The sequence below is a fragment of the Salmo salar genome, unplaced genomic scaffold (assembly GCF_905237065.1).
Source record: "Salmo salar unplaced genomic scaffold, Ssal_v3.1, whole genome shotgun sequence".
NCBI classification, from domain to species: Eukaryota; Metazoa; Chordata; class Actinopteri; order Salmoniformes; family Salmonidae; genus Salmo; species Salmo salar.
Window position 1 is genome coordinate 1592 of NW_025548515.1, and position 12275 is coordinate 13866.

Sequence of the window (12275 nt, forward strand, 5' to 3'; positions counted from 1 at the left end):
TTCACTACTATATACACACTGAACTACTACTGTTATGACCGTTCACTACTATATACACACTGATGAACTACTACTGTAACGACCGTTCACTACTATATACACACTGATGAACTACTACTGTAACGACCGTTCACTACTATATACACACTGAACTACTACTGTAATGACTGTTCACTACTATATACACACTGAACTACTACCGTAATAACCGTTCACTACTATATACACACTGATGAACTACTACTGTAACGACCATTCACTACTATATACACACTGATGAACTACTACGTTAAAGACTGTTCACTACTATATACACACTGAACTACTACTGTAACGACCGCTCACTACTATATACACACCGAACTACTACTGTAACGACTGTTCACTACTATATACACACTGAACTACTACTGTAATGACTGTTCACTACTATATACACACTGAACTACTCATGTAATGACCGTTCACTACTATATACACACTGAACTACTACTGTAACGACTGTTCGTTACTATATACACACTGAACTACTCATGTAATGACCGTTCACTACTATATACACACTGATGAACTACTACTGTAATGATCGTTCACTACTATATACACACTGAACTACTACTGTAACGACCGTTCACTACTATATACACACTGATAAACTACTACTGTAATGACCGTTCACTACTATATACACACTGATAAACCTCTACTGTAATGACCGTTCACTACTATATACACACTGATGAACTACTACTGTAACGACCGTTCACTACTATATACACACTGATGAACTACTACTGTAACGACCGTTCACTGCTATATACACACTGATGAACTACTACTGTAACGACCGTTCACTGCTATATACACACTAAACTACTACTTTAAAGACCGTTCACTACTATATACACACTGATGAACTACTACTGTAACGACCGTTCACTGCTATATACACACTGATGAACTACTACTGTAACGACCGTTCACTGCTATATACACACTAAACTACTACTTTAAAGACCGTTCACTACTATATACACACTGAACTACTACTGTAACGACCGTTCACTACTATATACACACTGATGAACTACTACTGTAACGACCGTTCACTACTATATACACACTGAACTACTACTGTAATGACCGTTCACTACTATATACACACTGAACTACTACTGTAACGACCGTTCACTACTATATACACACTGAACTACTACTGTTATGACCGTTCACTACTATATACACACTGATGAACTACTACTGTAACGACCGTTCACTACTATATACACACTGAACTACTACTGTAACGACTGTTCACTACTATATACACACTGAACTACTACTGTAACGACCGTTCACTACTATATACACACTGACCTACTACTGCAACGACCGTTCACTACTATATACACACTGAACTACTACTGTAACGACCGTTGACTACTATATACACACTGATGAACTACTACTGTAACGACTGCTCACTACTATATACACACTGAACTACTACTGTAACGACCGTTCACTACTATATACACACTGAACACTACTGTAATGACCGTTCACTGCTATATACTCACTGAACTACTACTGTAACGACCGTTCACTACTATATACACACTGAACTACTACTGTTATGACCGTTCACTACTATATACACACTGATGAACTACTACTGTAACGACCGTTCACTACTATATACACACTGATGAACTACTACTGTAACGACCGTTCACTACTATATACACACTGATGAACTACTACTGTAACGACCGTTCACTACTATATACACACTGAACTACTACTGTAATGACTGTTCACTACTATATACACACTGAACTACTACTGTAATAACCGTTCACTACTATATACACACTGATGAACTACTACTGTAACGACCATTCACTACTATATACACACTGATGAACTACTACGTTAAAGACTGTTCACTACTATATACACACTGAACTACTACTGTAACGACCGTTCACTACTATATACACACTGAACTACTACTGTAACGACTGTTCACTACTATATACACACTGAACTACTACTGTAATGACTGTTCACTACTATATACACACTGAACTACTCATGTAATGACCGTTCACTACTATATACACACTGAACTACTACTGTAACGACTGTTCGTTACTATATACACACTGAACTACTCTGTAATGACCGTTCACTACTATATACACACTGATGAACTACTACTGTAATGATCGTTTCACTACTATATACACACTGAACTACTACTGTAACGACCGTTCACTACTATATACACACTGATAAACTACTACTGTAATGACCGTTTCACTACTATATACACACTGAATAACCTCTACTGTAATGACCGTTCACTACTATATACACACTGATGAACTACTACTGTAACGACCGTTCACTACTATATACACACTGATGAACTACTACTGTAACGACCGTTCACTGCTATATACACACTGATGAACTACTACTGTAACGACCGTTCACTGCTATATACACACTGAACTACTACTGTTATGACCGTTCACTACTATATACACACTGATGAACTACTACTGTAACGACCGTTCACTGCTATATACACACTAAACTACTACTTTAAAGACCGTTCACTACTATATACACACTGATGAACTACTACTGTAACGACCGTTCACTACTATATACACACTGATGAACTACTACTGTAACGACTGTTCACTACTATATACACACTGATGGCACTGACCTTTATATTCTATATTAATCTACCATACTCATCTAAATCATCCCTTCTCTCTCTAATCCCCAGATCATCCCTCGTTTCGGGCCTCTGAAAGGCGGGATAGTTGTGACCATTAAAGGGTCTAACCTGGGCATAAAGGAGGAGGACATTAAGAAGGTGACGGTGGCTGGAGTGGACTGTGTTCACCAGGGGGACAGATACTCTGTCTCCACCAGGTATAGTGATAGTGGGGGCAGAGTCACATCCCTGTAATCACGGCCGGTCCGCTCATTAGGCTGGATTAGGCGTCTGCCTAAAATATATTTTGATTATCACTTTTTTGGTTACTACATGATTCCATATGTGTTATTTCATAGTTTTGATGTCTTCACTATAATTCTACAATGTAGAATAAAGAAAAAGCCTTGAGTGAGTACAGTAGGTGTGTCCAAACTATTGACTGCTACTGTACGTCTTTTCAACTTTAATTCACAACCGAAAATGAACCTGATTTAAACGTCTAGGAAATACTTATTTTAGATGTCTTTTCAACATAATTTTGCTTACTGGGACTATTCTAGGTTTGTGAAGGGGGGTGGCATTTCTTTGGTCTCGCCAGAACGGCAAGGACCGGCCCTGCGTGTAAATGTACTTTTATGTCCAGCGAGTAACATATTTCATTAAACACAACATTTCGATGTACAGTATGTCTGCTTGTGTGTGTGTGTGTGTGTGTGGTGGAGAAACCTGGCCTTTGTCTTACCCCAGCTGTTCTGTGTCTTCTCCAGTGTTGTGTGTGAGATCGGTCCGGTCCGGCCTCCTGCTTCACTGGACCCCCCAGGGCCCATCATCCAGGGGGTAGTGGAGGTAGAGGTGGAGGAGGGCAGGACAGGACGTTCAGAGGTCCTCTTCACCTATAGGGTACGTTTCATACAGTCACAGGGGCCATTCTTTACCCCAACATGAATCCTAACTGTTGTAAGAGTCGGCCCCACACTGTGCAGGAGTGATCTGAGGTTTCATTCTGTACATGGCTCTTAGTGTGGTTAAAGCTCTGCTCAGTGCTCATACAGCCACTATGTTAGTCTCTCTCTGCTGGTTTTACATCTCCACGTTCATCAATCTACTTAGTTCTTAGAAGATGCTCTTAGAATTCAGAATAGCATCTGTTGAAAGGAAACAGTGGAAGAGAGTATATGCATTTAATCAAAAACATCTATACTGGGAGCCTATTTTACTTTATGGTAAATATCTACACTCATTTATTTTGGGGTTCATATTTTCTTGTTTGTTTGTTTCTTCCAAAATAACAATGTCCCCATGAGAATGTACTGAGCTTGATAAGCTATTTTGATTTATTATAGATTTGATCAAAGCTTCAGATTTTCTAGGGAACATAACATTCTTTTGCTCTCTCTCACTCGCTCTCGTTTGCTCTCATTTTCTCTCTTGCTTTCGTTCGCTGTCTCGCTCTTGTTCGCTGTCTCGCTCTCGCTCGCTGTCTCGCTCTCGTTCGCTGTCTCGCTCTCGTTCGCTGTCTCGCTCTCGTTCGCTGTCTCGCTCTCGTTCGCTGTCTCGCTCTCGTTCGCTCTCGTTCGCTGTCTCGCTCTCGTTCGCTGTCTCGCTCTCGTTCGCTGTCTCGCTCTCGTTCGCTCTCGTTCGCTGTCTCGCTCTCGTTCGCTGTCTCGCTCTCGGTCGCTCTCGTTCGCTGTCTCGCTCGTTCGCTGTCTCGCTCTCGTTCGCTGTCTCGTTCGCTGTCTCGCTCTCGTTCGCTGTCTCGTTCGCTGTCTCGCTCTCGTTCGCTGTCTCGCTCTCGTTCGCTGTCTCGTTCGCTGTCTCGCTCTCGTTCGCTGTCTCTCTCTCGCTCTCGCTCGCTGTCTCTCTCTCGCTCTCGTTCGCTGTCTCTTTCTCGCTCTCGTTCGCTGTCTCTCGCTCTCTCTCTCTTTCTCTCTCTCGCTCTCTCTCTCTCTCTCTCTCGCTCTCTCTCTCTCTCTCTCTCTCTCTCTCTCTCTCTCTCTCGCTCTCGCTCTCGCTCTCGCTCTGCTGTTTTAAGTTTGTCTGCTCCAGATCTGGCTGTCTACTCCCAGTATTTTCTCAGCAAACAGTACTAAGTGGTGTTCAGTAGCTGTGTTGTGGTGATAAAGTACTAAGTGGTGTTCAGTAACTGTGTTGTGGTGATAAAGTACTAAGTGATGTTCAGTAACTGTGGTGATAAAGTACTAAGTGGTGTTCAGTAGCTGTGTTGTGATGATAAAGTACTAAGTGGTGTTCAGTAGCTGTGTTGTGATGATAAAGTACTAAGTGGTGTTCAGTAGCTGTGTTGTGATGATAAAGTACTAAGTTGTGTTCAGTAGCTGTGTTGTGATGATAAAGTACTAAGTGGTGTTCAGTAGCTGTGTTGTGATGATAAAGTACTAAGTTGTGTTCAGTAGCTGTGTTGTGGTGATAAAGTACTAAGTGGTGTTCAGTAGCTGTGTTGTGATGATAAAGTACTAAGTTGTGTTCAGTAGCTGTGTTGTGATGATAAAGTACTAAGTGGTGTTCAGTAGCTGTGTTGTGATGATAAAGTACTAAGTTGTGTTCAGTAGCTGTGTTGTGGTGATAAAGTACTAAGTTGTGTTCAGTAGCTGGGCTGCTGCTGTTGTGATGATAAACCAGTAAATGTGAATGGGATGTGACATGAGGTCTAACTGGTGGTCCCAATGGGCTCTGGGTTGTTAGACAATGGGCTCTGGGTTGTTAGACAATGGGCTCTGGGTTGTTAGCGCATGGGCTCTGAGTTGTTAGACAATGGGCTCTGGGTTGTTAGAGCATGGGCTCTGGGCTGTTAGAGCATGGGCTCTGGGCTGTTAGAGCATGGGCTCTGGGCTGTTAGAGCATGGGCTCTGGGCTGTTAGAGCATGGGCTCTGGGCTGTTAGAGCATGGGCTCTGGGCTGTTAAGACTGTGGGCTCTGGGCTGTTAGAGCATGGGCTCTGGGCTGTTAGAGCATGGGCTCTGGGCTGTTAGAGCATGGGCTCTGGGCTGTTAAGACTGTGGGCTCTGGGCTGTTAACCTCTCTAGGGTCGGCGGGACAAAATCGTCCCACCTACTCAACAGCCAGTTGAATCCCGTGGCGCGTTATTCAAATACCTTAGAAATGCTATTACTTCAATTTCTCAAACATATGACTATTTTACACCATTTTAAAGACAAGACTCTCGTTAATCTAACCACACTGTCCGATTTCAAAAAGGCTTTACAACGAAAGCAAAACATTAGATTATGTCAGCAGAGTACCCAGCCAGGAATAATCAGACACCCATTTTTCAAGCTAGCATATAATGTCACAAAAACCCAGAAGACAGCTAAATGCAGCACTAACCTTTGATGATCTTCATCAGATGACAACCCTAGGACATTATGTTATACAATACATGCATGTTTTGTTCAATCAAGTTCATATTTATATCAAAAACCAGCTTTTTACATTAGCATGTGACGTTCAGAACTAGCATACCCCCGCAAACTTCCGGTGAATTTACTAAATTACTCACGATAAACGTTCACAAAAAACATAACAATTATTTTAAGAATTATAGATGCAGAACTCCTCTATGCACTCGCTATATCCGATTTTAAAATAGCTTTTCGGGTGAAAGCACATTTTGCAATATTCTCAGAAGATAGCCCGGCATAACAGGGCTAGCTATTTAGACACCCACCAAGTTTAGCACTCACCAAAATCAGATTTACTATAAGAAAAATGTTATTACCTTTGCTGTCTTCGTCAGAATGCACTCCCAGGACTTCTACTTCAATAACAAATGTTGGTTTGGTTCAAAATAATCCATAGTTATGTTCAAATATCCTCTGTTTTGTTCGTGACACTATCCGAATGGTAAAGAAGGGTGACGCGCACGACGCATTTCGAGACAAAAAATGTCTAAATATTCCATTACCGTACTTCGAAGCATGTCAACCGCTGTTTAAAATCAATTTTTATGCCATTTTTCTCGTAAAAAAGCGATAATATTCCGACCGGGGAAAGCGTGTTTAGGTTCAAAGACGAAAGAAAATAAAAACATGGGGTCATCTCGTACACGCGCCTCAGCCCATTGTCCTCTGATAGAGCACTTTCCAAAAGCGCTAATGTTTTTCAGCCAGTGGCTGGAATTACATCATTCAGCTTTTTCCCGCCTTCTGAGAGCCTATGGGAGCCGTAGGAAGTGTCACGTTACAGCAAAGATCCTCAGTCTTCAATAAAAAGAGTCAAGAAGCTCAAGGAATGGTCAGAGAGGGCACTTCCTGTACAGAATCTTCTCAGGTTTTTGCCTGCCATATGAGTTATGTTATACTCACAGACACCATTCAAACAGTTTTAGAAACTTTAGGGTGTTTTCTATCCAAAGCCAATAATTATATGCATATTCTAGTTTCTGGGCAGTAGTAATAACCAGATTAAATCGGGTACGTTTTTTATCCGGCCGTGTAAATACTGCCCCCTACCCCCAACAGATTAAGACTGTGGGCTCTGGGCTGGTGTTTGTAACACCCGAGTTTATTGTCATGGGACACATGCAGTATATAGTACAGTACATGTATACACAGTGTGTTAAACTGTAAAACACTTTGGATGAAAGCATCTGATAAATAACAATACAGTATGTTAAAGGTCAGGACAAGAGTTTTTCCTTGTCAGGTCATGCAGTCAGGAAAACCTCCAGGACCTAAGTATGTTACCTTATCACTGATGTCTCATCTCTTATCCCCTCCAGGACCCCATCCCTGAGAAAGTTTCCCCCTCTACGGGCCCTGCGGCCGGGGAACAGTCATCACCATCTCTGGGAAACACCTGGATACGGCAAACAAGGATGATGTCATTGTCACCGTGGGTGGAACGCCCTGTGAAGTGTAAGGATGATCACACTTGAGTCTTCCAACCCCTGCAGTTTGCTGTCTGGACAAGTTGCCTAAGTCATGTCCTATTCAATTGTTCTCTCAAGGCTGACCTCTAAAATATATTAGCCATAGGGTAATTGTGTTTGACTTGTTGTTCTTTTGAGATTACCATCTCTCCCCTCAACACTACGACCCCTGTTTGACCTGTCCCATAATGCTCTCTGTCCCTGTTTCTCCCTCAGGTTGTCGTTTGGCAGTGAGATCACCTGTGAGACAGGTGTATACAAGGGACAAAAGGTTCCATCGGAGACCCTGAGTGTCTCAATGAGGTATGGGAAGAGCACCACCAAGGACGTCCCTGGCTCCTTCCAGTACTCTGAGAACCCCAAACTCACTGACTACAGCCCCAAGACCAGCTTCGTATGGTGAGTAGAATCCAGGAACAATGTTCCAGAGAGGGTTGAAATTAAAGCACCTCTTTTTCTTTAAACAAAGCTTGGGTTGAATGCAAATCAGTTTGAAGCGGATAATGAAATGACAGTTTCTTATTGGACACATTCAGGTAGTGTCTCCCTCTTTCAAAACATTTCAAAAGGTTTCTCCTGTTTTGTGCTTCCTAACATGACCCTGATATATGGTGTCGTCGTCCAGTGTTTCAGTGGAGGCAGGAGCATTACATTTGTCATTTAGCAGATGTTCTTATCCAGAGCCACATAGTTAGTGCAGTCATCTTAAGATGGCTAGGTGGGACAACCACATATCAGTCATAGTACTGGAAATACATGTTTCCTCTGTCTATACCTTCACAGTCCAAGCTAGTTAGAGAGAAAAGAGTCAAGTGCGAGTGTTGGTTCACAAAACATGTTTTCAGAAGACGGGCAGGGACTCTGTTGTCCTAGCTTCAGGAGGAAGACGGCCAGGGACTCTGTTGTCCTAGCTTCAGGAGGAAGACGGGCAGGTACTCTGTTGTCCTAGCTTCAGGAGGAAGACAGGCAGGTACTCTGTTGTCCTAGCTTCAGGAGGAAGACGGGCAGGTACTCTGTTGTCCTAGCTTCAGGAGGAAGACGGGCAGGTACTCTGTTGTCCTAGCTTCAGGAGGAAGACGGGCAGGTACTCTGTTGTCCTAGCTTCAGGAGGAAGACGGGCAGGTACTCTGTTGTTCTAGCTTCAGGAGGAAGACGGGCAGGGACTCTGTTGTCCTAGCTTCAGGAGGAAGACGGGCAGGTACTCTGTTGTTCTAGCTTCAGGAGGAAGACGGGCAGGTACTCTGTTGTCCTAGCTTCAGGAGGAAGACGGGCAGGTACTCTGTTGTCCTAGCTTCAGGAGGAAGACGGGCAGGTACTCTGTTGTCCTAGCTTCAGGAGGAAGACGGGCAGGTACTCTGTTGTCCTAGCTTCAGGAGGAAGACGGGCAGGTACTCTGTTGTCCTAGCTTCAGGAGGAAGACGGGCAGGTACTCTGTTGTCCTAGCTTCAGGAGGAAGACGGGCAGGTACTCTGTTGTCCTAGCTTCAGGAGGAAGACGGGCAGGTACTCTGTTGTTCTAGCTTCAGGAGGAAGACGGGCAGGTACTCTGTTGTCCTAGCTTCAGGAGGAAGACGGGCAGGTACTCTGTTGTCCTAGCTTCAGGAGGAAGACGGGCAGGTACTCTGTTGTCCTAGCTTCAGGAGGAAGACGGGCAGGGACTCTGTTGTCCTAGCTTTAGGAGGAAGACGGGCAGGTACTCTGTTGTCCTAGCTTCAGGAGGAAGACGGGCAGGTACTCTGTTGTCCTAGCTTCAGGAGGAAGACGGGCAGGTACTCTGTTGTCCTAGCTTCAGGAGGAAGCTGGTTCCATCATTGGGGTGCCAGGACAGAGAAGAGCTTGGACTGGGCTGAGCGGGAGCTGCCCTCCCATAGGGGTGGGAGAGCCAAGAGACCTGAGGTGGCAGAATGGAGTGTTGGGATGTAGGGTTTGAACATAGCCTGAAGGTAGGGAGGGACAGTTCCTCTTGCTGTTCCGTAGGTAAGTATCATGGCATTATAGTGGATTCAAGCTTTGACTGGAAGCCAGTGGAGTGTGCGGAGGAGCAGGGACATGGGAAAAGTTAGGAAGGTTGAACATCAGGGGGCTGCAGCGTTCTGCTGAGTTGCACAGGTTTGATGGCACAAGCGGGGGAGCCCAGCCAACAGAGAGTTGCAGTAGAGTTGTGTTTTATTGAGAGCTGACGTGTGTGTTGTCTGGTGTTTCAGTGGAGGCAGGAGGATCGTGTGTGTGGGCAGTGGTTTTGACCTCGTCCAGAGAGCCTCCATGAAGGTGCTGCCCTCTGCTGATGATTTCTCTCAGTCCCCTCCCATTGAGGTTAGTGCACACTACTCACTACTTACACAATATGTTATCATTCTAGAGTCCACTCCTATTATACAATACACCTGTTATCATTCTAGAGTCCACTACTATTATACAATACATGTTATCATTCTAGAGTCCACTCCTATTATACAATACACCTGTTATCATTCTAGAGTCCACTACTATTATACAATACATGTTATCATTCTAGAGTCCACCACTATTATACAATACACCTGTTATCATTCTAGAGTCCACTACTATTATACACTACATCTAATGTTATCATTCTAGAGTCCACTCCTATTATACACTACATCTAATGTTATCATTCTAGAGTCCACTACTATTATACAATACACCTGTTATCATTCTAGAGTCCACTCCTATTATACACTACACCTAATGTTATCATTCTAGAGTCCACTACTATTATACACTACATGTCATCATTCTAGAGTCCACTTCTATTATACAATACACGTTATCATTCTAGAGTCCACTCCTATTATACACTACACCTAATGTTATCATTCTAGAGTCCACTACTATTATACACTACATGTCATCATTCTAGAGTCCACTTCTATTATACAATACACCTGTTATCATTCTAGAGTCCACTACTATTATACAATACATGTTATCATTCTAGAGTCCACCACTATTATACAATACACCTGTTATCATTCTAGAGTCCACTCCTATTATACACTACACCTAATGTTATCATTCTAGAGTCCACTACTATTATACACTACATGTCATCATTCTAGAGTCCACTTCTATTATACAATACACGTTATCATTCTAGAGTCCACTCCTATTATACAATGCATGTTATCATTCTAGAGTCCACTCTTATTATACAATACACTACATGTTATCATTCTAGAGTCCACTAATATTATACAATACACACTACTCACACAATACACCTAATGTTATCAATACACATTTACATTTCTTTACATTTTAGTCATTTAGCAGACGCTCTTATCCAGAGAGACTTACAGTAGTGAATGCATACATTTCATACATTTAAAAAAATAGATATTTTATTTATTTATTATATTTTTATTTAATTTTTATTTATTTTCGTACTGGTCCCCCGTGGGAATCGAACCCAAAACCCTGGCGTTGCAAACACCATGCTCTACCAACTGAGCCACACGGGACCTACACACTACTCACACAATACACTACATGTTATCATTCTAGAGTCCACTACTATTATACAATACACTACATGTTATCATTCTAGAGTCCACTCCTATTATACAATACATGTTATCATTCTAGAGTCCACTCCTATTATACAATACACTACATGTTATCATTCTAGAGTCCACTACTATTATACAATACATGTTATCATTCTAGAGTCCACTCCTATTATACAATACACTACATGTTATCATTCTAGAGTCCACTACTATTATACAATACACTACATGTTATCATTCTAGAGTCCACTACTATTATACAATACATGTTATCATTCTAGAGTCCACTCCTATTATACAATACACTACATGTTATCATTCTAGAGTCCACTCCTATTATACAATACATGTTATCATTCTAGAGTCCACCACTATTATACAATACATGTTATCATTCTAGAGTCCACTACTATTATACAATACATGTTATCATTCTAGAGTCCACTCCTATTATACAATACACTACATGTTATCATTCTAGAGTCCACTCCTATTATACAATACATGTTATCATTCTAGAGTCCACTACTATTATACAATACATGTTATCATTCTAGAGTCCACTACTATTATACAATACATGTTATCATTCTAGAGTCCACTACTATTATACAATACACTACATGTTATCATTCTAGACTCCACTACTATTATACAATACATGTTATCATTCTAGAGTCCACTCCCATTGAGGTTAGTAGACCATTCCACAAGTTGTCTGTTTCCTGCCAGTAGTGTATTCGAATCCCTCTAGTGTCCTTTACTGTTGCTGTGGTATTATCCATGGCAGGTAGCTAGCATGTCCTAGTGTACAGTACTGTTGCTGTTGTATTATCCATGGCAGGTAGCTAGCATGTCCTAGTGTACAGTACTGTTGCTGTTGTATTATCCATGGCAGGTAGCTAGCATGTCCTAGTGTACAGTACTGTTGCTGTGGTATTATCCATGGCAGGTAGCTAGCATGTCCTAGTGTACAGTACTGTTGCTGTTGTATTATCCATGGCAGGTAGCTAGCATGTCCTAGTGTACAGTACTGTTGCTGTGGTATTATCCATGGCAGGTAGCTAGCATGTCCTAGTGTACAGTACTGTTGCTGTGGTATTATCCATGGCAGGTAGCTA

At 42.2% G+C, this 12275-nt stretch overlaps 1 protein-coding gene across 1 annotated transcript in view; it reads left to right on the plus strand.

Moving 5' to 3' along the window:
* Window positions 1–2779: 2779 nt before the first annotated feature.
* LOC123733115 (plexin-B2-like) overlaps window positions 2780–12275 on the plus strand; it is a gene marked incomplete at its 5' end in the record, with an annotated part of 48063 nt that continues 38567 nt past the window's right edge. The window contains 6 exon segments of the mRNA XM_045712473.1: window positions 2780–2955; window positions 3508–3640; window positions 7476–7518; window positions 7521–7611; window positions 7842–8024; window positions 9829–9937. Coding sequence (XP_045568429.1) covers window positions 2780–2955; window positions 3508–3640; window positions 7476–7518; window positions 7521–7611; window positions 7842–8024; window positions 9829–9937 — 735 coding nt within the window.